Here is a 26,176-nt window from a genome sequence, read left to right on the forward strand (position 1 = left end):
TTTTGGACGCCTGTCCCCTTCTCCTCTCTGGGATGCCCCTGGGGGCCACAAAGAAAGGGGCAGTGGCTGGTGAGGGGGCACTTTTCACTGTTGGCTCCCAAAGGCCCTCTGAGCATCAGCCAGAAAGCAAGGTCCCTGAGAGGCAGCAGGCAGAGGCCAGGCTGCTCCCGTCCAGGCGGGGAGCTGGACAGCCTCAAGCATCACCCTCACACACGCCTGTGGGCCCACATGGAGCCATACACAGGGGCCCTGTCACAGGTGTGTGCCACACGCAGGGGCCCTGTCACGGGTGTGAGCCGCAGGCAGGGGCCCTGTCACGTGTCTGTGCCACACGCAGAGGCCCTGTCATGTGTGTGTGTGCCACACGCAGGGGCCCTGTCACGTGTGTGTGGGCAAACGCAGACACCTGGGTCACGCCGTGTGCCTGAGCCCAGGAGCACAGCCAGGCAGCCGCTGCACAGCGCCCCAGGGAGAGAGCCCCACCTCCCAACCACCTTTCTCCCTAGAGAGAAGTGCGTTCTCCAGGCAGACAGGCCACTCATTCCTCCAGCTCCTGTAGGAGGAGCTAGGAACCTGGGCTGAGCCATCTTCCGTTCTCAGGCCTCTTTCCTCACCTGCTCATGCCAGAGCTGAGGACAGGATGGGGGTCATAAGGGTAGGCCCTCACCGTGCTCCCCTTGAATCACACCTGGACACATGGAGGGGTAGGGATTCCAGGTCAGAAGAAGAGCTGGAGGCCAGAGTAGCTTCCTGCCAGTAGCCCCCTTAAGAATTCAGCTTTCAGAGGGCCAGGCTCCAGAATCGCCCCATAATTCTGGCGGAGATATAAAATAGGTCATTGGCGTAATCCTGGCCAAATTGGCCTCTCACAGATCAGCTAGGCCGCGCTCCTCAGGCCTAATTATCCCATATTTGGTCAATAAGCCATTAACACGGCGCCTTGGATGTTAATAACCATTTCATGAAAAAGTCGGTGTAATTTATGAGATCAACACTGGTTAGCAAAATTAATAAATATTTCATTCGGTGAGATTTATCCCGGTGTGCTCCCGACAGGTGGGTGGAGGGCCCTGGGGCAGCCCTGGGGAGCAGGTAGTCAGGGGAGAGGCAGGCCCGGTTCTCACTTGGGCCAATAAACATTTACCTCAAATTCTATCGCCATAAATCCACAGGCTGGATGAGGGAGTCCAGTAAAACCTGACTTAACATTATGTTCTGGCCATTAACAATATTTATATAGATGTCACTTCTGGAGGCTTAGAGTCGCCAGGCAGTGCCCAGCAGCCGTGACAGGAGCCAGCTCAGAATCCTCTGGAAAGGTTTGTGCCTGGGGAGGCCTTGGGGCAGTGGGATAAGCCCCGGATTGGCTCTCAGACACCTCTGTGTGACCTGGGGCAAGGGTCTCTGCCTTTCAGAGCCTCAGTTTCCTCATCTTTAAAATGGGAGTGTTAACAAAAGCCATTTGGGGACTTTCCTGGCAGTCCAGCCAGCGGTTAAAACTTCATCTTTCAATGCATGGGGTTCAGGGTCAATCCCTGGTCAGGAAGTTAAGATCACACATGCCTTGCTGCCAAAAAAATAAAAAATAAAACAGAAACAATATTGTAACAAACTCGAAAAAGACTTTAAAAATGGTCCACATCAAACAGGGGCTCTGTAGCAACCTAGAGGGGTGGGAAAGGTGGAAGGCTGGAGGGAGGTTTAAGAGGAGGGGACGTGTCTACGTGTGCTATGCTTAGTCGCTCAGTCGTGTTCAACTTTTTACTAACCCATGGACTGTAGCCTGCCAAGCTCCTCTGTCCATTGGATTCTCCACACAAGAATACGGGAATGGGTAGCCTATCTCTTCTCCAGGGGATCTTCTCAACCCAGGAATTGAACCCAGGTCTCCTGCATTGCAGGTGTGTTCTTTACCAGCTGGGCTACCAGGGAATATGTATACCTATGGCTAATTCATGTTGATATACAGCAGAAACCAAACCAATATTGTAAAACAATTATCCTTCAATTAAAAATAATTCTTTTTTTTTAAATGGTCCACATCAAAGAAAAAAAATCTTAAAAAAAAAAAAAAAAGCCATTTTATGGGCAGCCGAGAGGATTAAGTCCTATAACACAGAGTAAGCCCCTGGTACCTAGTGAGCACCCTGTATATGGACTCTGCTCACATTAGATTATCAGCAGAGGCAGCCAGAGGACTCTGCCCTTCGCTCTGACTGGGAGAAGCGCTGTTGGGGACACTCAGCCTTTTTAAACTGGAGTCTAATATTGGCCAGATGCTGTGCGCCTAGTATTCATGTTCCCACAATCATCCTGCAGGCTGAGCTCTCTTGATATCCTCGCCTTTGAAAAGGGGATACTGAAGCTCAGAAAGGCCAAGTGACCTGCCCAGGGATATGCAGCAGGAAGTGCTTATTATTATTGTCATTTAGTCGCTAAGTCAGGTCCAACTCTTTGCGACCCCATCAACTGTAGCCCTCCAGGCTCCTGTGTCAGTGAGATTTTCCAGGCAAGAATACTTCAGTGGGTTGCCATTCCCTTCTCCAAGGGATCTTTCTGATTCAGGGATCAAACTCACTTCTCCTGTGTCTCCTGCATTGGCAGGCCAATTCTTTACTGCTGAGCCACCAGGGAAGCTGGGAAATACTAGAGTCAGACTACTCAAATCTGGATCTGAGATGTCAAGCCTCAATCCTTGCACCTCTGTGTCCTCCAGCCTGGGAGTGCCCTGGCCGGGCGTGGTTATTGCCCGGGCCCTCAGGGAACACCCAGCAAACACCACCCTGCTCCTCTGAGCCTTCCTGGCAGCCAGACTGGAGCCTTGGGCAAACTGACAGGCCCCGGGTGGATGTCGGAGCCCATGGTGGTTAAAGAACTTTCCAGGAGAACCAATTAGTTTTCCACAGGGAACTTTCCACCAGCATTGATTTTCACTCTCCTCGCCTGGGGTAGATTTGATTTGCGAGGAGAAGCTCTTCCAGCAGGCAGAAGCAATTGTGTGAAATAAAAGCTCCAAATGTGACAGGCTCATCGGCTGTGGAGGCCAGAGCCGGGACTGAGGGAGGCTGGGAATGGGGTGGGGGGGTCCCTCAGTGACTATGGCAGAATCACCCTTTCACACCTGCAGCCTTGAGGCAGCAGCCCGCCCAGCTCTTCTCTGGCTCCCCCTAGAGGCAGCCGGGCTGGAGGACTTGCCCCTTGCCTGCAAGGCTTCATGCAAGTGTGAGCATGAAAGTGTTAGTTCTCAGTCATGTCCAACTCTTCGCAGCCCCACGGGTGGTAGCCCGTCAGACTCCTCTGTCCATGGGATTCTCCACTGGACAGTCCCTTATCCAGGGGATCTGCAATGCAGGAGACCCAGGTTTAATCCCTGGGTCAGGAAGATGCCCGGGAGAAGGAAATGGCAACCCACTCCTGGAGAATTCCATGGACAGAGGAGCCTGGTGGGCTACAGTCCAAGGGGTCAGAGAGTTGGACACAACTGAGCGGCTAACACTAAGTTACTAATCCGGTGCCCAAGGGTGATGATAGGTTGCAGAGGGAGAGGGCTGTGGGCCTGGGGGGCACAGGGTTGACCAGGGGGTCGAGATGGAGTGGAGAGCCATCTCCAGGAGGGAAGGAAGTGAACGCTGCAGAGGTGCTGGGAAGGGAGTTCTAGGCAGAGGTCAAGGAGGAAGTCAAGGAGGCTGGTGGGCTGGGGAGAGGGGGAGGTCCCATTGGGACCAACGAAATAAAGGGCTGTGGATTTTCCCTCCAGTGACAGGGAGGGTGGGGACAGGGTTCAGGTTTTAGAGGGAGCTCTGGCTGCTGAGTGGAGAGTGAAAGGGGTCGAAGGCCAAAGCTGGGAGCTGGAACAAGCATGGAGGAGGCTCTTGCCTCCCAGCAATGGCCACTGTCCCTTGGTCCAGGGTGGAAGCAGGGGGAGAGGTGAGAAGCAGTTTCTTATGACACATTTGCTTCCCTGGTGGCTTGATGTGGCGTGTGAGAGAAAGTGGAGTCCAGGCTGTTAGGTTTGTGGCCTGAGCATCTGCTGAGGGGCTGGACCAGAAACAAATAAAGAGCCAATAAAACATGGGGAACTGGGAAGGGTCAGGAGGGTGGACACAGGATGTGGCAGGGAGTTCTGTCGGTCAGCAGGAAGGCATCTGGATGGGGGAGGCCACATGGCAGCGGGAGGAGGGGTGGGAGCCAACCAAGCAGAGGGATGGAGAGGGAGCAGGCAGTGAGGAGGAGCCGCTGCCTCCAGGGCCAGGCTGAGAGGAGAGGCCAGCAAGGCGGCAGGCCGGGCTGGGCCGGACCTTTGGGACTGGAACACTCAGAGACCAGGGCGGGAAGACAGCTTGGATGCCCTGGCAACGATTTTGCAATGGGCCCTGTGCCAGGTTCTTCACTCACAATCCCATCCTGGGAGGGCGGTGTTGACTCTGTTCCCATTTTGTGGACAAGGAAATGGGGGCCGAGAAGCCAAGTGACTGCCAGTATAGCGTAGCACAGATGCATTTCAAAGCTGGGGCTGTCTCTCCCTGCACCTCCAACCTCTCCCCACGCCAGCAGCTGGAAGGCTGGGGGCTATGAAGGGGAGACCCCTGGAGGCTGGGCTGGCAATGAAATACCCCTCCATAAAGAGATGCCTGCAGGGAGGGCCCTCTAGGGCTGCAGCCATGCACGTGGGTGCTTAGGTGTTTTAGGGGAGCTGGGCTGGGCCTGATGCAAGCTGGGGCAGCGGTGGCTCCCCAGCACAGGCGGGACCTCCACGGGCATCCAGACATGCCAGGGGGCTCTGCCTTGACCTGGAGGGAAGCAGGAGAAAAGGCAGGATGGGGAGAGAGACCAAGCAGCCAGGGTGCAGGAAGCACAGGGCACCTGGGAAGGGTGCAGAGCGGCCCACAGCAGCCCGAGGGGCAGACAAAGCGGGTCCTCACCCTCCCTCTGAGACCCCGGCTGAGTGGCCTGACCGTCTGCAGGGTGCTCCCCTGCACTGTGTCATCGCCACGGCCCCTAATCCTGAAAGGGAGCAAGGCGCCTTGCCTCCACTTTGCAGATGAAGAGCTGGGGAGAGGCAGAGTCCCCAGCTGTGGTCACATAGCCCGAGGTGGCAGAGCCGGGATGGAAACTGGGTTCGAGGGTTTTAGGCTTCCCTGGTGGCTCAGCTGGTAAAGAATCCACCTGCAAAGCAGTAGACCTGGGTTCGATCCCTGGGTTGGGAAGTTCCCCTGGAGAAGGGAAAGGCTACCCGCTCTGGTATTCTGGCCTGGAGAAGTCCATGGACTGTATAGTCCATGGGGTTGCAAAGAGTCAGACACAACTGAGCGACTTTCACTTTCACACTTCACACGCCCTGCACTGGGCCAGCAAGGAGGGGCAGGCAGGTGGGCTCTGGAAGGGCACAGGGCAGAGTTGCCAGGCCTCTGTCATTCCTGCCCCGAAATCACACTAGCGTGACATTGGTGGGGGAGCCCGCCTCTCTGACCTCAGGGCTGATGAGAGTGCAGGCCCGTGGGGTGGGTGTGAACCCGGAGTGGGACCAGGCACAGGGGACCTGTCTGTGCCTCGCACGGAGCCCTGCTCACTCTTGACCTGGCCCTGACCTGTCATGAGCCTCCCTCCAGAGTTTGATGCCCCTAGTACAGTGAGGACCTGGGGCAGCCCTTCGGGGGATGCAAACATGAAGGACGGCTTTGGCTGTGTGGCCTTGGGCCAGTGACTGTCCCTCTCTGAGCCCCAGTTTCCTCCTTGTGAAATGGTCTTATACCTGTTCCACTGTTTATTGACTAAGTACCTACATTAGGCCTGTTTGTGGGCTTTTGACGAAGTTGTCAATCCTCACCAAGCTGACATCCTAACAGGGAAGAGGGAACGTAAACAAACTTAAGAGAGGAGAGAATGATGACCACGGTGGATAAACTGCTTGGGGAAAAGGGAAAGGAGAGCAGGATGAGGGTGGGGGCAGGTTACAGGATTAAAAAGGTGTCAAAGTGCAGCCCCAGCAAAGTGGCGAGATTCCAACAAAGATATGACAGAGGTGAGGGAAGGAGCCAGGCAGGTACCTGTGGAAGATTGATCCAAACTGAGGGAAAGGCTCATGCAAAGGCCTGGGGCAGGCCTGTGCCCCAGCAGGTGTCGGAGGAGCAGGAGGAAAGCCCGCATGGCTGGGAGAGCTTGGGTGGGGCTTACTCTGGAACAGAGAAGAAGTAGGTGGCAGAGTGTGTTGGACTTCGGTTTAGCAAAGGAACAGCGGTGAAACCTGGGGTGGCAGTGAGGAGTCAGAATGTCAGGCGTAGATGGCAAGTCGGCACATAGTAAGTGCTCAGTTAATGCATTGCAATTATCGCTGCCTCTAATTAGATGATTTGCAAAGAGTCAGACACGGCTTAGTGACTAAACAACAGCAATACTTTATAAGGGGTGGGGGTGACTCAGGGTCTTGCCCTTTGGGCAGGAGCTGGATTTAAGTGGCCCAGGCTGTCCCTCACTTCACCTCCCTCCTTTCACCATGGGCTGGGGGCTGCTCCCTCTCTCAGCCTCTTGAGAATTTTCTGAGGTCTCTCTGGCCCTCAGGCCTCGGGAAGTTTGCAGAGTGAGGGGGTGGAACCACGGCCACAGTGGCATTAAATCAGCCCCCGGCTCCGGAAGAAATCACACCAAGAAGTTGTTAATACCTTTATTATGGGCTGAAATGTATTCACGATATTAAAAGACATCCCATTTCTGCCCCCCGTGTCACATCTGAGATGTAGCGTAGATAAATGATATATCACCGCACGAGATCTACCGAAACCATTAGTAACCATGACATTTTGACGTCAGATTTTAAAAAATTCCTAAGTAATCTTTTTGATTTATGAAATGCTGTCTGGGTTCATCGAGAGAGATCTCAGATTTATCACCGCCTGGTTAGAATTATTAATGATTTTCAATTTGTAAATCTGAAGTCAAGAAAGTCTGTGGGCTCTAGACGAAAACTCCCGCCAATGAAGTTTAGCCCACAGAGAGATGGGCCTTCTCTCCTTCTTTCTGGACGCTTGACATCATCTCCCCACAAACCCTGTGTGTGCAGCAGGCAGGATGGAGCAGGGATCAGCGGCAGGACTCGCTCTAGGCAAAAGAGCTGTCCCACTTCACAGCCCATGCCCACTCCCCTCCCAGCTAGACACGCACAGGCTTGGAAAACTGCTCAGGTCAATTTAGGCGGGGGTGGTCAGAAGGGATGCAGCCAGGGAGGCACACAGCTCCTGTCCTCCCTGAGTCTAGCTCAAGCCTCAACTCAGCCCCAGGCCCCTCACACCACGGAGACACCTGGACCAACCCCTCCTTGTCCAAGGCAGCAGCCACACAGATCACACTGGTAGCAGAGCCCCCGCTTCCAGGAGTGCCCCTGGATGAGAGGCTACCTGCCTGACGGTCTCTTCACTTCCATCCCCATCAAGGCCTCCATCTGTCCCCCAGTCTCAGAAACTACCTTGACCTGGGCTGGGGGTCCGCTGGAGGTAGAGCCAACCACTGTTGAACCCCCGGACCTACCATCTGGTCCCCCTGGGGTCCCCCCCAGACCTGAGTCAGGCTTATCACCCCAGCATGTGCCCCACACCACGCTGGACCCAAAGCCCAAGGTTCATGGCTTTCACCCACCTGAGTGTTGTTAGATCATCAGGGGAGATCCAATGCCCAGGCATCACCCCGGACCCACTGACTCAGAACTCTCAGGTGGTTCCAACACGCAGTCAAGTCGGAGACCCAGTCCCCCGCATCGCTACCAACTGTCTCCTTTCCTTCCCACTGACCACCACTGCCTGAGACATCACTCCTCTCCAGGGCCAAGGAAGCCTTCAGCCTTTGTTCTCCCCTTCTCTGACCCCTCCTCCCCTGACCCTCAGAGTCCTCCAGGCTGTATCATTCCCCTGCCCACACCCTCAGTGGCTCCCATAGGCCCCGGGAGGAATGTGACCCTCCTTCTTGGCTCCCGCTGGGGCCTGGAGGGGGCCAGGGACTGCGTGAGGCCATGCAGGGAGCCACCTGCAGGACAGAGCCAGACCCAGAGTGCCCCTCCTGGGCCCGATTCCCAGGAATCCCCACCCTCCAGCTTCCCCACTGGACTCAGAGTCTGGCTCCAGAACCACCCTTCTACCCGGGCAGGAGGAAGGCCCCATGGGGTGGGGGTGGGGGTGGGGGCGATCCCTGGAGAGCCAAGTTCACCTACCACTAAATAGGGGTCCAGGAGTCTGCTCTCTCACCCCTGCAACCCAGGCGTAAGTGGAGTGAGTAAGTCTCAGATTCCTGATCTATAAAATGGCAATCATGGAATTCCCGATCCCTGGAGTTCAATAGAATTTAAGCCACGTTTGCGTGGCCAAGCTCAAGACCAGCCCACAGGGAGCGGCCAGGAACAGACAGCTGCTGTCAGAACTGTGGTTAATTGTGAGACTCGAGCGAGGCCCTGTCTGAAAGTATTTTCCTGCACTGGGTTCAAGTTCTTGATGCGCTATTTGCTGAACTGTAGCCTTGGCCTCTCTGAGCCTCAGTTTCCCTAATACTAGGGCTCATTCCTCCCATATTCCTGTCTGGCCCAGCCCCACTCCCACCCCTCTCTGTGTGGACATGAGATCACTTTGGCAGTGACCTGGCAGCAAACACTCCTCCTAATAATAACCACCCCAGCTGTCGACCTCAGAGTGAATGATGCTTTGACAGAGAAAATATATATCAGCCTCATTTTTTTTTCTCTTGATCCACAATTCTAAGGGAAAATTGAAATCCCATTTCTGTGAGTTTCACAGACAGGAAGATGAATTTTCAGTAAACGCAGGAGATAGGTCTTGTAGCCCCTGCCTTTTCCTCCGATGTCAGGGAGGGTTCAGGGGGCAGCAGAGAGGCCAGGAGACCAAGGCAGGAAGTGAGTGGACAGAGGGAGGGAGACAAAGGGTGGAGTCCCTGCACGGACACAGAGGCAGGGACACAGGGGAACCAGGCCAGCACCAGGCTGGCCTGTTCTAGTGGCTCCTGGGGGGCGATGGGGAGGATGCTGCAGAGAGGGGCCAGGCTGCCCTGTGCCTGGTTCCTGGCACAGAGGAGCTTCTGGCAAGTAGGTCCTGAATGAACGCACACATTAATAAATCAACCAACCCAGGTGGCATGTCACCTAATGCCAGGCTCTCACATGGTGATCTCATCTAATCCTCCAGTACACCTGTGAGGGTGACACCACTGTGCCCTTTTCACAGATGAGGAAGTGATGATGAGGAATGATGGTGGTGGTGGTGATGGTGGTGGTGATGGTGGTGGTGGTGACTACTAATGATGGTAAGGATGGTGGTGGTAGTGGTGGTGGTGGTGGTGGTGGTGGTGGTGATGGTGGTGGTGATGGTGAGGGTGGTGGTGGTGGTGATGGTGGTGGTGGTGGTGGTGGTGGTGGTGATGGTGGTGGTGGTGATGGTGACTACTAATGATGGTGAGGATGGTGGTGGTGGTGGTGATGATGGTGGTGACTACTAATGAGGTAAGGATGGTGGTGGTGGTAGTGGTGATGGTGGTGGTGGTGGTGGTGACTACTAATGATGGTGAGGATGGTGGTGGTGGTGGTGGTGGTGGTGATGGTGGTGGTGGTGGTGATGGTGACGATGGTGGTGACTACTAATGAGGTAAGGATGGTGGTGGTGGTGGTGGTGATGGTGGTGGTGGTGGTGGTGACTACTAATGATGGTGAGGATGGTGGTGGTGGTGGTGATGATGGTGGTGACTACTAATGATGGTGAGGATGGTGATGGTGGTGGTGGTGATGGTGGTGATGGTGATGATGGTGGTGACTACTAATGATGGTGAGGATGGTGGTGGTGGTGGTGACGATGGTGGTGACTACTAACGATGGTGAGGGTGGTGGTGGTGGTGACGATGTGACTACTAATGATGGTGGTGGTGGTGATGGTGATGGTGACGATGGTGGTGACTACTAATGATGGTGAGGATGGTGATGGTGGTGGTGGTGGTGGTGATGGTGGTGGTGATGGTGATGATGGTGGTGACTACTAATGATGGTGAGGATGGTGGTGGTGGTGGTGACGATGGTGGTGACTACTAACGATGGTGAGGGTGGTGGTGGTGGTGACGATGGTGGTGACTACTAATGATGGTGAGGATGGTGATGGTGGTGGTGACGGTGAGGATGGTGATAGTGGTGATGATAGTAAGGATACTGATGGTGGTAGTGATGATGGTGGTGATGATGGTGGTGATGATGGAAGGACGGTGATGGTGCATCTTCTGAGCTTCTGCTGGTGACTGGCAGGACTCAGCATCCCTCGGCTTGTAGACACATCACTCCAATCTCCTCTGGTGATTGGTCCTCCTCTTGGTCTTTACATGCCCTCCTCCTTGTGTCTGTGTATCTTTGTTTTCTTTTCAAGACATAGTCACATAGGATTGAGAGCCCACCCTAACCAGAGAGATCTCATCTGAACTTGATTTTACCTGCAACCACTGTATTTCTAAGGCAGGTCGTCTTCACAGGCTCTGGGTATCAGGACTTCACCCTCTCTTTGAAAGGGACCTCATTCAATCCATCACACACTTCTCAGAGTTTCCATCTAGAATGTCAGGGGCTGGGGGTGTATTTTACTCTCTGCTGCATCCTCAGTGCCTAGAAGAAACATCTGGCACAAAGTAGGTGCTCAGCAAATATTATTGAGGAAGGAAATAAATCTCAAAGGGCCTTCCCACTCCCGAGATGTGGACACACCGGCGACACCCTTATACATACCCTGTGATAAACACGTGGGCCAAGCATGTCAGCGCCACACCCAGACCAACCACCCCCCAAACACACAGGTCACCCCCTGGCACCCAGGCTGGTGCAACGTAGCAAAGAGCCCCAAGTGACCCCTGCTCAGAAACACACAGAAGTCACCATCCTCGGAGGGACAAGCACATGACAGAGCACACTTGCAAGCTTCACAAAGACCTTCAGAGGCTCGCCGCTCACCGTGGCGGGTGCCAGGGGTCATCAGAATGTCAGATGTCGGCTCTGATTTTGTGACCCATCGAGGGCTTGGAGGAACATCCTGGGAGTCCTTGTTTGATCCTACATCCATCGCTGAAGGCTTCAAAACTCTAATTTCATTATAAGGTGTAAATTAATCAAATGCCAGTGGGCCAGGTAGGCAGAGGGGCGATGGGGAGAAACCTGTGAGGAGGGGAAAGGGGGAGGGGTGGGGAGGGGAAGCCTGGGGACTCTGAACAGCCGTCCACCTGGACAAGACACAGAACTAACTGCTCCTGTGGTTACGAATGCTTCCCCAAGGAGGTGCCTGGACTGGATGTCACAGCCACTCTGAACCAGGAGTGCTGATTGATGAATACCTACTGTATGCAAGGCCATTGGTCCAGCCACGCATAAGCAAGATCTCATCCAGCCCTCACACAGCCCTGTGAGGGAACATCCCCATTTTACAAATGGGAAGCTGAAGCTCAGAGACCATCTCCATTTTACAGATGGGAAGCTGAGGCTCAGAGAGGAGAAGGGCACCCCAGAGCTGTGCAGCGCTGGACTCCAAGGGTACATTCCTCCCATGCATCCCACAGCCACCGCCAGGCTTGGCACACCCATCACAGGCTGCCGTGATGTGAGGGGCAACCTCCTGGGACAAGTCCTGCAAACCTGTGTTAGACATCCCCCTTTGTGAGGTCAACATCCCCTGAGCCAACATCTAGCCCCAGACCACACACTGTGGGGGTCTTGCTGGTGAAGACAGACAACTTCAGACTGAATCTGAACACTGGCCTTAGTCCCTGACCCTGGTTATGTTTACATGCATCTGAAAGCTCCAAAGACTCTTCTTCCTCTTCTGGTCCTCATCCTATGATGGAGACAAGGTCATTATCCTTGACCCCTGGCCACAGCTGCAGTTCAGAGAAGGTGTGATGGTGGACTGGTCAGGCTCACCAGCTGACAGCTGGGCTCACCAGAACTGATCTTGACTGGGGAGCTTGGGCGAGAAGCTTCTGTTCTCAGGGCGCAGTTTTCTCAAATGCAACTTGGAGCTCGTAAGTCCAAAGAGATGATATTCACCAAACATTTAACCCAGAATCTGGCCATTAGGAAGCATTACTGAGTCACTGCCTGCTATTATTTCTCCACTTGTTATCGTTAGAGGAAAAGTGCCCCGAGTTTTAAGCAAATCAACATCTTGGAAGATACTCCCACCCAGGTTCAGGTTGAAGTGAAGGAGGAACCAGGAAACTTGTCAGTAATTTGAGGCAAGACTCCAGACATGAGGAGTCTCTGAGCTGACTTGGGGAGTGGGCAGTCTGTGGGGGAGTCATGGCTCTAATACCCTAGCTTCCCGACTCTGTTGCATTAAATAGCAAGATTGCCTGAAATAGACACAATGCAGGCTAGCCTTTCAGGGGAGATTCGAGTGTTTCTCTCAAAACTTAAAATGCATATGCCCTGAATCTGACTGAGCAACTCCACTTTTGCAAATGTATCCTACAAAAATGATCAGCTGTGTCCCCAGTAATTCATGTTCAATGCTGTTTATGGAGCACTGTGATAAACCATGTCTGTAGGAGATCAGTTAGATGAAGACCTCTCTGCCATGCAGAACCAGGATGCCAACACCAAAGACCGCCTAAGTGTCTAGGAAGAAAAAGGAAGATGTCTAGTATGTTTTTTCTTTACAGAAAATGAAAAAAAAGGAGGGATTTCCCCGGTAGTCCAGTGGTTAAGAATCCACCTTCCAATGCAGGGGAAGAGAGTTCGATCTGTGGTCGGGAAACTCAGATTCCACTTGCCACAGAGCAGCTAAGCCCATATGCTGCAACTGCTGAGCCTGCACACCACAGCTAGGGAGCCCAGGAGCTCTGCAGGCCACACGCTGGATGAAGATCCAACATGCCGCAACCAAGGCCTGAGGCAGCCAAACATAAATAAATAAATCAGGGAGTGTGTGTGTGTGTGTGTGTGTGTGTGTGTGTGTGTGTGTGTGCGCGCGCACGCGCACGCGCATAAGGGAAAGTAAGGAAGCCGGGAGGGACTTTCTGCTTCTAATTCTGCGTGTAAAGAGCTTAGGGAAACAAACAAACCAAAACAAACAAAAAAGAGCTTAGGTATTGCCACTTCATCCAAACAACAAATAAAAAGCTGAACAAACTGAAAAAGCAGCAACTTGGTCACAGGGCACACGGCTGCCCCCACTTCTCAAACTGGAGAGACAGACAGGTGAACACAGAGAATCGTAACTCCCCAGAGCAGAAACCCACGAGCAGACACCTCTGTGGGTCTTTTAGACACAACAAAGGCACGATCCATGAAAGAAATAGTTGATAAGCTGGGTTTCACTAAAGTTTAAAATGTCTGCTCTGGGGAGGGAGGCCTCACAGGGAGGGGACCTATGTATACCTATGGCAGACCCACATTGATGTACGGCAGAAACCAACACAATATTGTAATTCTCCTTAAATTAAAAATAAATTTTAAAAAATTTAAAAAATAAAATGTCTGCTCTGAAAGATAATGTCAAGAGAACAAAAAGATAAGCCACAGATTGTGAGAAAATATTGCAAAGGTGAAGCCTGATAAAAGACTGTTATCCAAAATATACAAAAATCTCTTAAAGTCTAACAATAAGAAAAAGAACAACTAGATTAAAAAATGAGCAAAAGACCTGAGCACACAATCCACCAAAGACACACAGATGGCAAATAAGGGAGCAAAAGATGTTCTACATCATACAGCACTGGGGACTCACAAATTAAAACGATAGCACAGTATACTTACTAGAACAGCCAAAATCTAGAACACGGACAACAAATGCAGCAGGAACTCGCATTTGTTGCTGATGGGAATGCTAATGGTACAGCCGTTTTGGAAGACAGTTGGGCAGTTTCCTACCACAGAAAAGTGAAAGTGAAGTTGCTCAGTCGTGTCCAACTCTTTGCAACCCCATGGACTGTAACCTGCCAGGCTCCTCCATCCATGGGATTTTTGAGGCAAGATTACTGGAGTGGGTTGCCATTTTCTTCTCCAGGGGATCTTCCTGACGTAGGGATCGAACCCAGGTGCCCCACATTGCAGGCAGATTCCTTACCATCTGAGGCACGAGTAGTCTAAACACACTAAACACACTTTTATCCTATTGCCCAGCAATCGCATTCCTTGATATTCACTCAAAGGAGTTGAGCACGTATGTCCACACCAAAAGCTGCATGTGGATGTGTACAGCAGCTTTACTCATAATTTCCTACACTTGGAAGCAACCAAGATGCTCTTCATTAGGTGAATGCATAAACAAACTGTGGTACAAACAAAGGAATATTATTCAGCTCTAAAAAGAAATGAGTTTGCTTGCAGCTCAGTGGGCTCTGTCCTGAGGATCATCCCCTCCTGGGATGCATTGCCGTAATGAGGCTAATAAAATGTCTCTTTGTTTAAAGCAATAATAAATAAATAAAAAGAACGGAGGTGCCAAGCCATGAAAAGACATGGACGAACCTTAAATGCATATGATTAAGTGGAAGAAGTCAATCACACCTGAAAATACTATATGCATACGATTCCAACTATACGGCATCCTAGAAAAGGCAAAACTACGGAGACAGTAAAAGAGTCTGTGATTGCCAGGGGTTAGGGAAGATGGCAGGATGAAGAGGCAGAGCACAGAGTTTTCAGGAAAGTGAAACCATTCTGTGTGATATTATTCAGTGCAGTGTGGAGACATGCCATTACACACGCATCCAAACCCACGGAAGGCACATCACCAAGAGTGAGCCCTAACATAAACTATGACCTTTGGGTGATAAGGATGTATCATCAATTGCAACTAAAGTACACCATGGTTCAGGATGTAGGTCATGGGGGCCGTTGTGGGCGTGTTGGGGAGAGGGAGTATATGGGAACCCTCCATACATTCCAATTTTACTGTAGAAACTGGTCTAAAAAATTAAATCCAGGGCTTCCTCGGTGACCCAGTGGTAAAGAATCTGCCTGCCAATGCAGGAGACACAGGTTCGATCCCTGGGCTGGGAAGATCCCACATGCCGTGGATCAGCTAAGCCCGTGCACCACAACTATTGAGCCTGTGCCCTAGAGCCCAGGAGCTGCAACTGCTGAGCCCACGCACCCTAGAGCCCTTGCTCTAAAACAAGAGAAGCCACCGCAATGAGAAGCCTGCACATCGCAACTAGAGAGGAGCCCCTGCTTGCCACAACTAAAGAAAAGCCTGCACAGCAGCAAAAACCCAACACAGCCAAAAATAAATAAAACTTAAAATTTTTAAAAATTAAATCCATTAATTGTTTTAAAGACCATGAGGAAGAAGGAAGGAAGGGGGAAAGGGGAGAGGGAAGGAGAGAGAAGGATGGAGGGAGAGGAGATGTTGCCTGGTTTCACAGTTCCAGTGAGAGGACCTAGCTTCTCAGGGGTGACACTGCATCTGGACGGACCTCTTCGCTGGGGAAGGCCAGACCCTTGGCCGTGGTTCAGAGGGAGAAAGTTTAGACAAAGAGAAATTTGAGGGACCCAGCACAAGCGAGTGGGAGCCTGAGCATTTGGATGGAGAAACTCAAAAAACTTTATTGACAGACTCTAAACAAGATCTAAAGAAATGAAGACGGAGATTTGGCTCATGGATTCAAAGATTCAATATTTTAGAGATATCAGTTCTCCTGATGTGAGCCAAATCCAAATCCCAAGAGAAATTTTTTGTGACAGGTGACAAGCTGATACTAAAACTTATGGAGAAATATAAAGGGCCGAGAATGGTCAGAATATTGCTGAAACAGAACAAGGTGAGAGAACTTGCTCTATAAGCGCCCAAGATCAACCCCAAAGCCCTGAGAGTTAAGCCAGTATGCCACCAGCACCAAGGCAGACATTCAGTTTAGCAGCAGAAACTATACACATCGGTGGGCACTTGATGGGTGATGGGGATGACACTGCAGATCATTGGGGGAAAGACAAACTTCCCAATAAATGATGCTGGAACAACTAGACCCCCTACCTCACACCATACACAAAAGCAGTCACTAAAAAGGAAAAAAAAATTGCTTTATTCATTAAAATTAAGCATTGTAATGCTGTTCATTAAAACACTACAAATCAGTAAGAAAAAGACAAACAAAAAATGGAAAACAGCTTCAATAGGCGCTTTGCAGAAGAGAGAACTCTAATTAATCAGTAAACACCAGAAAAAATGGTGCAACCTCATTAGTAAGCATGGAAATTTGCATTAAAATCACAACGACATATCATCTTCAAACCAGCAGATTGGGAATAAATTTGAAATACCAGAAGTTGGCAAGGACTTTGAAGTGTAAATTGGTATGACCAAAACAATTTGGTCTTGCCAGTAAAGTTCACGAGAAGCACATACTCAAGTTCAAGAGAAGCACATACCTACAGACTTCCTTGGTGGTCCAATGGCTAAGACGTTGAGCTCCCAGTGCAGGGGGCCTGGGTTCGATCCCTGGTCAAGGAACTAGATCCCACATGCCGAAACTAAGAGTTTCAGTGCCGCAGCTAAAGATCCAACATGCCTCAACTGAGACCCTGTGCAGCCCAAAAAATTAAAAAATAAATAATTTTTAAAGTATAGAAGCATATACCCAGTGCCAGCAGGTCCCCTCTGGAGAAACCCCCGCATGTGTGAGCCAGAGGGAGTAGTGCCTCGCTTTTCCCAGGGGGCCTTCGTGAGCTTCTTGGGCTTCTACTTCCCCAGGTCAGGCTGGGCGAAGTTCCTCCTGAGCCAGTGCTTGGGGAAGCGGTTGCTTTTTCACCACCCACGGTTTTTCCTTCTGTAAATGGCTTCCCAAAGGCTCCCCAAATCCCTACCTTCCCCCACACATTGGGCCAACCCGACCCCGCTACTCTATTTGGCAGATGTTACCTCCCCTCTCCCACCTCTTCAGAGAAGGCCTGAACTTCAGCCCCCACCCAGAGGCAACTTTCTTCCCTCTTGGACCTGTGCCTCCCCCTCTATAAAATGGGGCAACGACAGCTCGTGTCCCATAGGGCGTCTAGGGGACTCAGCCAGGCTGGGGCAGTCACTCCCTGACCTCAGGTGGTACCCTCCTTTCTGTCTTACCTGGACCTCCACATCCCCCATGTGTCCAACTCTTTGCAACCCCATGGACTATACAGTCCATGGAATTCTCCATGCCAGAATACTGGAGTGAGTACCCTTTCCCTTCTCCAGGGGATCTTCCCAACCCAGGGATTGAACTCAGGTCTCCCACGTTGGAGGTGGATTCTTTACCCACTGAGCCACCAGGGAAGCCCAAGAATACTGGAGTGGGTAGCCTATCCCTTCTCCAGCGCATCTTCCCAACGAATCGAACCAGGGTCTCCTGCACTGCAGGCAGATTCTTCACCAACTGAGCTATCAGAGAAACCCTTCCATACCTCCCAGGGTCCCCCATCCCATCTGTGCCTTCCTCCTGGCTGAGCACATGTCATCTTCGCAGAAGCCCTTTCCCACCTCCAGCCCGTGAACATCTCTCCCTTCCCAAACTTTCGGTTCACCCACACATCAACCCATATTTCCCAAGACTTCCCCATCAGGAGGCATCATTTTTGGTGCTGGGGGAACTGTGGGGAACTTGGCAACCCCAGCCCCTGGTGGGGAGATTGTGCAGGCAGGTGGGTGGAAGACAAAAGCAGGGAGATCACCCTGTAACCATCTCCCCCTCAGTAACCAGCATGGTGCCTGGCACACAGTAGGTGCTCAATCAAGAGTGGGTGACCATCAAAATGAACAATTGCGATGCATTGAGACTGCCCATACTCAAAAATCTAGGCTGCCATGCATGTGTTTTGGTAGACACACAAATCTAAGCACACACACGTGTGCCTGTGAGCGTGGACACTTTAAGCCCACCTGCACACACAGACAGTCCCAAAGCATGCACCCAGCCCAGCCAGCATCCTCACACACGTGAATGCTGCCTCCTGCACAAAGCTCATTTATTTTGATTTATGAATATTACAAAAATAAACCTGAGTGTCTTCTTGGGGATTCTGTGATCCTGACATGGGTCCCCACGATATTGCTTTTCGCTCCTGGTTACCTGAAATTAGCAGAGTAATTCGGAATCTGCATCTTTATTTAAAAGAAAAAACTGTAGATGCAGAATTATAAAAATTTAATATGCTCCCAGGAAAATGAAAAATGAGAGGTTGTGATCTCGTCTAACACTTTCAAATGTGTTTATTAATTCATGTTTTAAATCATAAGTTTCATTCGGTGAGAGCCATGCACAGCAATAAGCCCGTTTTAAAATATTAATGAATAAACAATATTTCTCTATTGAAATATAACATGCTTCTTTGAACAATGGACCACCAGTAATAAATCAAAACCAGGAGAAAATTGCATTTCATATTTAATACAAGTTGAACTCTGCCTTTTTATAAATGATATCTTTTTTGTTTAATTGGCGTCAGTTCAGATCTAGCAGATTGCTAATAAAATTCTGGATTTCCATATTTAATGATGCGTACACTTTCTGCTGAAATTTTACCAGGAAAAAAGAATCAGCCTTTTATTATCTCCTGCGATGGTGGTGAGAGGTGAGGCCAAGGTCTGAGTCCAGTCTTGAGGGCTGGGAGTGAGCGGGCCAGAGTAGGTGGATTGAAGAGGCCAAATCTCCCCCAGGATTCTCACTAAGCAGGTGACATCCCCTGACCATCTCTCTGCTGACCGGAACTGATCATTCTAGCCAGGGGAGGCAGAGATGACCAGACATTCCCGTATCACCTGGAGCACCATGTAACCATAACAGCAATGAGAAGGGAACCCACCCCATCCCACGGGCCAGGCACCGTGAGTGCAACTCATTCATCGTTACGACATCCCTACCAGGAAGGTGGGAACACATTCTCCCCATTTCACAGAGGAGGAAACTGAGGTCACACAGAGAGCGTGGAGACACACCCAAGGTCACACAAAGCTAGAAAGTGGCCAAACTCGGCCTGACTCTTCACACCATCTCATGCTGATCGGAAAGTGATGAGCCTGCCTGGTGGCGGAAGAACTGGGTTTTGTTAATAGCGAGTGAAGGGGGACACAAGCTGGAATTTGGGTGCAAATGATCAGCACAAGGCAAGCTGTGGGCTAACAGACAGTAAGAGCAGCCAGCCTCAGCCCCTGCAACACGCAGGACCCTGCACTGGTACCAACTTGCTTGACCCTCCCCACGATGCTGGGAGGCAAGTGCTTGACAGCAAAGGAAACAGGCACAGAGAGGTTATAGAACTTGCACAAGGACACACAGCAGATGCGAAGCAGGGCCGGGATCCCCCCACGGGGGTCTCACCCGGAGCCCCCATTCATGAGCGCTAAGTCACAGTGCTTTCCTCTCCACAGGGCCACACAGAACCCTGGGCGTCTGTTGACATCTCTGTGGTGAGGCCAGTACCTGCTTGGCTGGGTGGTGACTCCTGGCAATGCACTTAATGGGGCCCAGCTGGAAGGAGGCTCTGTGAACACCGGCTGAGCCTGGAACAGCTGAGTGACCAAGACCGCGGGGAGGTGGGCTCATTGTGCACGGGGCAGGGCCCCCAGGCCCAGCGGGGACATGTTATTCCTCGGCCTGAAGCGCCTGTGGACGTGGCCACCTCCTGAGGGGCTCCCTGGGGTCCCAGGCGCCTGGGGAGAAGAGCCGATGGCTCTGTGTTGAGGGGAAAGGCCAGTACCCATCTCCTTCTCTCTCTGTTCCCACCTCTGAGCCTGTCCAGCATGACAAGAAAGAGACACCATGAGACAACCAGACACAAACAGTGGAAAATGTGGGTTTTCGCACAGTCTCATAAAGAGCCCGCCTGTCAGTGCAGGAGATATAAGAGATATACGTTCGATACCTGGGTTGGGAAGTCCCCTGGAGGAGGGCATGGCAACCCACTCCAGTTTTCTTGCCTGGAGAGTCCCATGGACAGAGGATCCTGGAGGGCTACAGCCCATGGGGTCACATAGGGTTGGACACGACTGAGCAACTTAGCACACACATATCCCATCAGACTCATATATCATCTCTGTGTGTATCTGGCCAAGTAGCTTCAGTTTTCCCATCTGTAAAATGGAGCGAATGCTAGAACCTTCCTCCCAAGGCCACTGTATTTGGAGAGAGCTGGGACAGAGGAACAAGCATCCACGTTGGCACCCATGACCTTTCTGCTCACCGTGCCCCCCACCCCGGCCTGTGCCCAGGCCTTTCTCCTTGCCTGGTTCACCCCCTCTGGCCTCTACTCCCCACCTCCTCCCACCCCTGGCTCATTCCTGGTCTTCCTGAACCTCCTCCTATAGGTTTCTGGTTGGATGTCCTGGAAGGGTAATAAAGCGGTACCCGAGGGAAAAAGAAGGGCCTGGCTCCGTGGGAGGACACGGTTGCCTGGGCCCAGCCTCAAAGGACAGGCGTTCACCAGGGAGACGGGTACAGAAGCACAGGTCCGAGAAGAGAGAGTGAGGAGGCTCAGGGAGGTTCAGTCCCTCACCCGAGGTCACACAGCCAGGAGGAGGCAAAGCTAAGATTCAAGCCTGCACCTGGGGGACTTCCCTGGCGGCCCAGGGGTTAAGAGTCTGCCTGCCAATGCAGGGAACACGGGTTCCATCCCTGGTCAGGGAAGATCCCACAGGCCGTGGGCCAGCTAAGCCCGTGCACCGCAACGACTGAGCCTACCACAGCTACTGAGTCCATGTGACGCAACTACTGAGCCCATACACCCTAGAGCCTGTGCTCTGCAAACAGAGAAGCCTCTGCAATGAGAAGCCCCTGCAATGAAGGGTAGCCGCCACTCACAAGCAGAGAAAGCCTGTGCGCAGCAAGGATGGCCCAGTGCAGTCAAAAATAACTAAATAAAATGGTCCATCTTTAAACAAACAACAAAAACCAAATCCGTGCCTGGGGGTGGGATCTGCTCCCACACAGAGGAGGGGCCATGTGGGCAGTGGGCAGAGGGCCCAGGAGCCAGGGCTAAGCTGCACACGGCCTGAACAGGCCCCCACGGGGCACAGGTCCTTGTGTGCGGCATCACGACACACACCACGACAGCTACCGTCCCCGCTCTGTTTTCCTTCTTTAGCCCCCAGGCCCGCCCAAGCAGAGGGTCTTCCTTGTCCCCTCGTCCCGCACTGTCTGTGACACACCTCCCGTCCGCCCCACAGGACGCTGTCTTCAGTGGGGCCCAGGCGACGAGACAGAGTTAGGAGGGCTGTAAGCTCTAAGGAATTTGGGGTGGGGAATGGTTCCTCTGGTCACGTCGCCCAGCAAGGGACCTTCCTTTTCTCCCCTGCTAGCTCACAGGGGCCTCTCTCTGTCCCACTCCAAGTGGTGGCTCACAATGTCACAGGGGGCCTCTGCGGGGCATTCGCCAGCTCTGTGGGAAAATTTGGACAGGTGATATCACCGCTTTGAGCTTCAAAGCGCCATCTGAAGATGGGCGGCTAGCACCCACAGCATGGGACTCCATGGGAGATGCTAAGTAATATACAGAGTTTACCTGGCGGAGATGCTGGTGAACTGGAGCTGTCAGCCCAGGCGGGGAAGGTCCCTTTCCCTCAGCACCAACGTGTATCTTACACCCCAAACACCTCCCCATCTGGGAGACTTAGCCCCTTGCCACCTCCTCTACTCAGTAAGGTGCTGGAGGGAGCTCTCTAACCCCGTCCTGCCCTCCCTGGCTTCTGGCCGGGACTGGCACCAGACCAATGCCCAGTCAGCACTGCAGAGAAGTTCTAACCCAGCTGGCAAGCCCACCTGGTCCGCTGTCCTTAGAGGCTTCCACGCCACCTGCGCACCTCCTGTCCAGCGGAGCTCCTCAGACACGAGCTCCAGAAATTCCTGAAAGTGTAATGGAGCAGGATCCTGCGGGGTCTTCCTGGGACAGACCCCCTCCCTGTAGCCTCTGCTGTAGCTCCTCTCCAAAGGCCCTGGCCTGAGGCACACTTCCTGAACTGTTTTGCAGACGCTAAAACCACCACCAAATGGAAGAAATTAACTACCTGATGATCACCAGCATGTAGCCTATAGCCCTCAGACCTACTGGCGCCTGAGGATTGATAACGTTAACCCCTGTGACAACGCCCTGTTACCATCAGCCAGAGGATTGTGTGGGAGTTGATCTCTCACCCTGGGACGCCCCTCCCTCACCTGGCCTTTAAAAATGCTTTGCTGAAACTCATCAGGGAGTTCAGGCTTTTTAAGTACTTGCTGTCCTGAGCTTCTTGCTTGGCGCCCTGTAATAAACTCTGTCCTTTCCTTTCCCCACAACCCAGAGTCGATTGGCTTTACTGTGTGTCGGCAAGTGGACGCAAGTACACAGTGTCAGTAACAAAAGCACGCGTCGTGTCATAGAAGCCCCCACGTACCCTTGTGCATCTGGCTGGATGCATGGACAGGCCCCCTAATCTGCAATGGGGTGTTTCCGGTGGTTTCCTGCTGCTGTGTTCTTTGAACTTGTGAGTGGGTTGTGGGGTCCTCACTTCTCCTGTCTTGGGGTTCAGACACCTACCAGTCTCTCCAGCACCCTGTCTGCTTTCTGAACAAGGGCTAGGTCCAGGATCTTGGCCCCTTGAGGGTAGGGGCCTGATTTCACTGTGCTCTGGATTGAGAGCCTAACCCATTTCTTACCCCAGAAAAAGTACCTAGTGAAATCTATCAGATCAATACATTTCACCCACTCTGGAGGGAGACCTAAGAGCCTTGGAGCCCAAGCCTTGCCCCCGTTTCCTTATCTTTGAAGCTAGGGTGCTTCTGGCCTCCGCTAGAGGGGTACTGAAGAGCAGAGAGGGAGTTATGTACAAGTGCCTCCGAAACTAGCTTCTGGGAAAGCAACTGCTGTTTTCATTGAGGCCTCCCCAGAATACAGACTCATATCCTTCCCTCCTTAAGTGTTGGCAGTCATCATGTGAATCTCCAACACCGCTATGTGCTTTTCTCACTAGGCTGGCCCGAGAGGAGACCTGGGGTGGTTCTCAGGAAATGTGTGTTTCTAGACTCTGAAGATGTATTTGTGTGTGCGTGTGTGTCTGGTTTCCACAGGATATTTTTGCAAAACCACACAGCATAGCGATGGTTTTATGTACAAAGATAAGAAAGGCTGACCCATAAGCTAATTGAATCATGCAAATAACTGCTTAGCCAGGGGAGAGATTCCTACAGGCAGGCGAGAGCCTGCTCAAGGGAGGACAGCTTTGAGGGCAATCTATTTTATAAAGTTTACTCTCACAGTGTAACTGCCTCAAGATTAATGCGAACGGTGGCCCTAGCCCTTGTTTTGCCTGGCTTGACCAACTGAAATAGTAAAACAGTTGTATTTATCAGAGACAATTTGCTGCAACTGATTAACATTAATCTGATTTCCTGTAAGTCGATTTCCTCAAGATATAGTAAACAGGCCAATTACCTGCTATCGACTTCTTTTACTACAAAGCTTTAGATATTAGCGACAGATGGACATGTAAATACATGGAGTTTCTGACAATGTGAACAAAACAATGTTTAATCCGGCTAAAGGATTTCTAGTTGGTCTTACATCTTATCAGTTTAGTTTTCAAAGGTATGCTAAGACAGGTTGTGGTTTTTTTTCTGAAGCTCACTCTTTTTGGACAAACTTTCGTCTGTTCTAAACTGGTATCTCACCGAAGTTATGAAAGCAAAGAAGTGAATGTGACAAGACTGATTATTTTAAAATTACCAAACAAGGGACTTCCCTGGTGATCTAGTGATTAAGAATTCACCTTGCAATGCAGGGGACGCAGGTTTGATTCCCAGTCAGGGAACTAAGTGGAGAAGGAAATGGCAACCCACTCCAGTATTCCTGCCTGGAGAATCTCGTGGACAGAGGAGCCTTGGTGAGCTGCTGTTCATGGGGTCACACAGAGTCGGACATGACTGAAGCAACTTAGCATGCATGCATGCATTGGAGAAGGAAATGGCAACCCACTCCAGTATTCTTGCATGGGGAATCCCAGGGACAGAGGAGCCTGGTGGGCTGCCGTCTATGCGGTTGCACAGAGTTGGACATGACTGAAGTGACTTAGCAGCAGCAGCAGCAGCAGCAGCAGCAGCAGGGAACTAAGCTCCTACACGCCATGGAGCAACTGAGCTAATGCATCACAATTTGAGAGTCCTTGTGCAACAAAAAAAAGAAAGAAAGAAAGATACAATGTGCCCCAAGACCCCATGAAGCCAAATAAATAAAAATAAATATTAAAAACAATTACCGAACAGGTCTTTGCATCCAGCAGGTGCCAGATGCATCATTAGGTCAGGAGAGAGTGAGCTACAAGAATACACACAGACCTGGGTTCCAAGCATGGCCCTTGTTGGCCTAGGCCTTTGACTTGGCGGCATCTGCTTAACTTTTATGAACTACAGTTTCTTCATCTGTGAAATGGGGATGGTATTTTCCTCGTGGTATTCTTAGAGCATGAGTGTCAAGTGAGGACACCTCACAGTGGTCTGGCAGCCGACCTAGAGCCTGCAGAGTGTGGTCAGCCTCTCCAGCCCCATCTGGATTCACCTCGAGTCCCTCTCTCTGACAGGTCACGCATTTACATGCTCAGGCCGGCTTCTAGGTGGGTTTTCTCCTCTGCCTGCACAGACTGACTCACGTGGTGGGGTAAGAAACTTGCATCAACATTTAATCATGAAAGCAAAAAGTTTATTCATGTTTGAAACTACATATAACTACCACGAGGAAGACTTTTTCAATCCAGGGCGTAATCCAGTTAGAAAGGAACACGAAACGTTTTTAATACATTAGAATCACCGCCACAAATTATTTTCATGACTCAATCAGTTTCAGAATCGCATACAATACAAAAAGAGAGAAAGGAGAGGGGGCCCTATTACACAGGGTGAAATATACAGTACTGAATACTGAAATCTGAATGCATCACAATTAGTCATCGCTTTTTTTTTTCTTTTTCTTTTTTGAATGGATTAGTAACAAGATGAAGAACATTCAAAATGCTTCTCAGTATTTACAACAGTTTTACTGATCCTGTGTTAATTTAAGACCCAATGTTTCCACTCTCAGTTTTTTAAAAGTTGCGAATGCAACCCTGATTTTTCTTTTAAAAGATTACAATGTACATTACATTTTATGAAGAGAAACAAAGAGTTAATTACAAGATGCAAAAAGATAAGAAAGAGACAAACTACAGCGTGAGTATTGTTCAGAGGTAGTAAGTGAGCACTCTAAGCTACAGAACATGTTGAAATTCTATTGGTTCGTATGAGTTCGCATGAGGTAATAAAGCTGTGTTTTGATTGGTGAGATGTATAAATACTCTTTTGCTACACTATATACAACACTCCAGAGAGCAGGGCCTTTGTGTGGATGCCCAGAGGACGTAGCAAACCTTGACAAGTCTGTGCAGCACCCAGCGCACACCGTAACCCCCCAGACGGATCTCGTGGTCACCTGTATCAGCAGCAAGGATCTTCATCTCTCAAAACAATCTGGATCCATAATGTCATTACCGAGCAGACTCTGGGCACTGGTGCTTTCAGAGAGAGAAAAGATGCTACCGGTCTCTGATCTAATTATAACATAAGAAATCGAAACACAAGTGTGACGAGGAAGATTCTTAAACACAACCATCATTAACAGTTAGCCAAACAGCTCCTTTATTCCAACTCCATTAGTGATATGAAAGAAGGACAATCCAAGTCTGCGATGGAAATATGCAAGAAGTTCAATTTAGGTGAGGTGAGTCTTTGTATCTGCTTTAACGATTGAGGTTTAGCATATATGGTACTTTTTTACCCTTAAGGCCAAGTAATTGGCAAGTGAGAAACCATTCATGTAAAATATTGATAATAAATTATGATAAAATAGCTACAGGACTGTCAACAATGTTAAACCTTGGCCTAATTGGATAAAGTGCTTTTTTAACATTGTGTGTTTTTTAAGTATAAATACAAATGATTATGATTCCTTAAAAAACAGATTTACCAAGTTCTCTAATAAGACAAGGTTTTACAGTAAAGCTGTAGATGGTGGGCTACAAAAAGCGCTTTCCTTTTCCTCCTATTGCTCTGAATGCACGGATCAAGGCATGTCAGCTCAGGGAAAAGTGTTGCTGGAGATTAGTTAGAGGTATCGGAGTGCACACTTCCTGGGCCTTCGGTAGGAGAAGTCACAGAAGATGGAGTTGTTGCGTCCTGCCAGCCTCCATTAGCCTGA

At 50.9% G+C, this 26,176-nt stretch overlaps 1 protein-coding gene and 1 long non-coding RNA gene across 15 annotated transcripts in view; both read right to left on the reverse strand.

Annotated features, from left to right (window-relative positions):
* Window positions 1–23,274, reverse strand: part of LOC147362529 (uncharacterized) — a 115,246-nt gene extending 91,972 nt beyond the window's left edge. The window contains exons 1-2 of one of the 6 annotated variants that reach the window (XR_015135740.1): window positions 21,739–23,257; window positions 16,385–16,537 (exon numbers count right to left, since the gene is read on the reverse strand). This is a non-coding gene — a long non-coding RNA (uncharacterized LOC147362529). Of the gene's footprint in view, window positions 1–16,384; window positions 16,538–21,738 lie in introns of all 6 variants that reach the window. The other 5 variants (XR_015135739.1, XR_015135735.1, XR_015135737.1 and 2 more) reach the window with 5 other exon arrangements.
* Window positions 23,275–24,624: 1,350 nt separating this feature from the next.
* The window catches only part of PBX3 (PBX homeobox 3), a 226,586-nt gene continuing 225,034 nt past the window's right edge, over window positions 24,625–26,176 (reverse strand). For all 9 annotated transcript variants that reach the window (XM_086325156.1, XM_086325153.1, XM_086325159.1 and 6 more), the window contains one exon: window positions 24,625–26,172. Coding sequence is in view for 6 of the 9 variants with exons in the window: in XM_086325153.1 (XP_086181279.1) it covers window positions 26,080–26,172 (93 nt within the window). In the remaining 3 variants the exon portion in view is untranslated. The remainder of the gene's footprint in view (window positions 26,173–26,176) is intronic.

This window comes from Bos grunniens, chromosome 11 (genome assembly GCF_055505025.1).
Source record: "Bos grunniens cultivar Pamir isolate PY7600 chromosome 11, Bosgru_T2T1.0, whole genome shotgun sequence".
Lineage (NCBI taxonomy): Eukaryota > Metazoa > Chordata > Mammalia > Artiodactyla > Bovidae > Bos > Bos grunniens.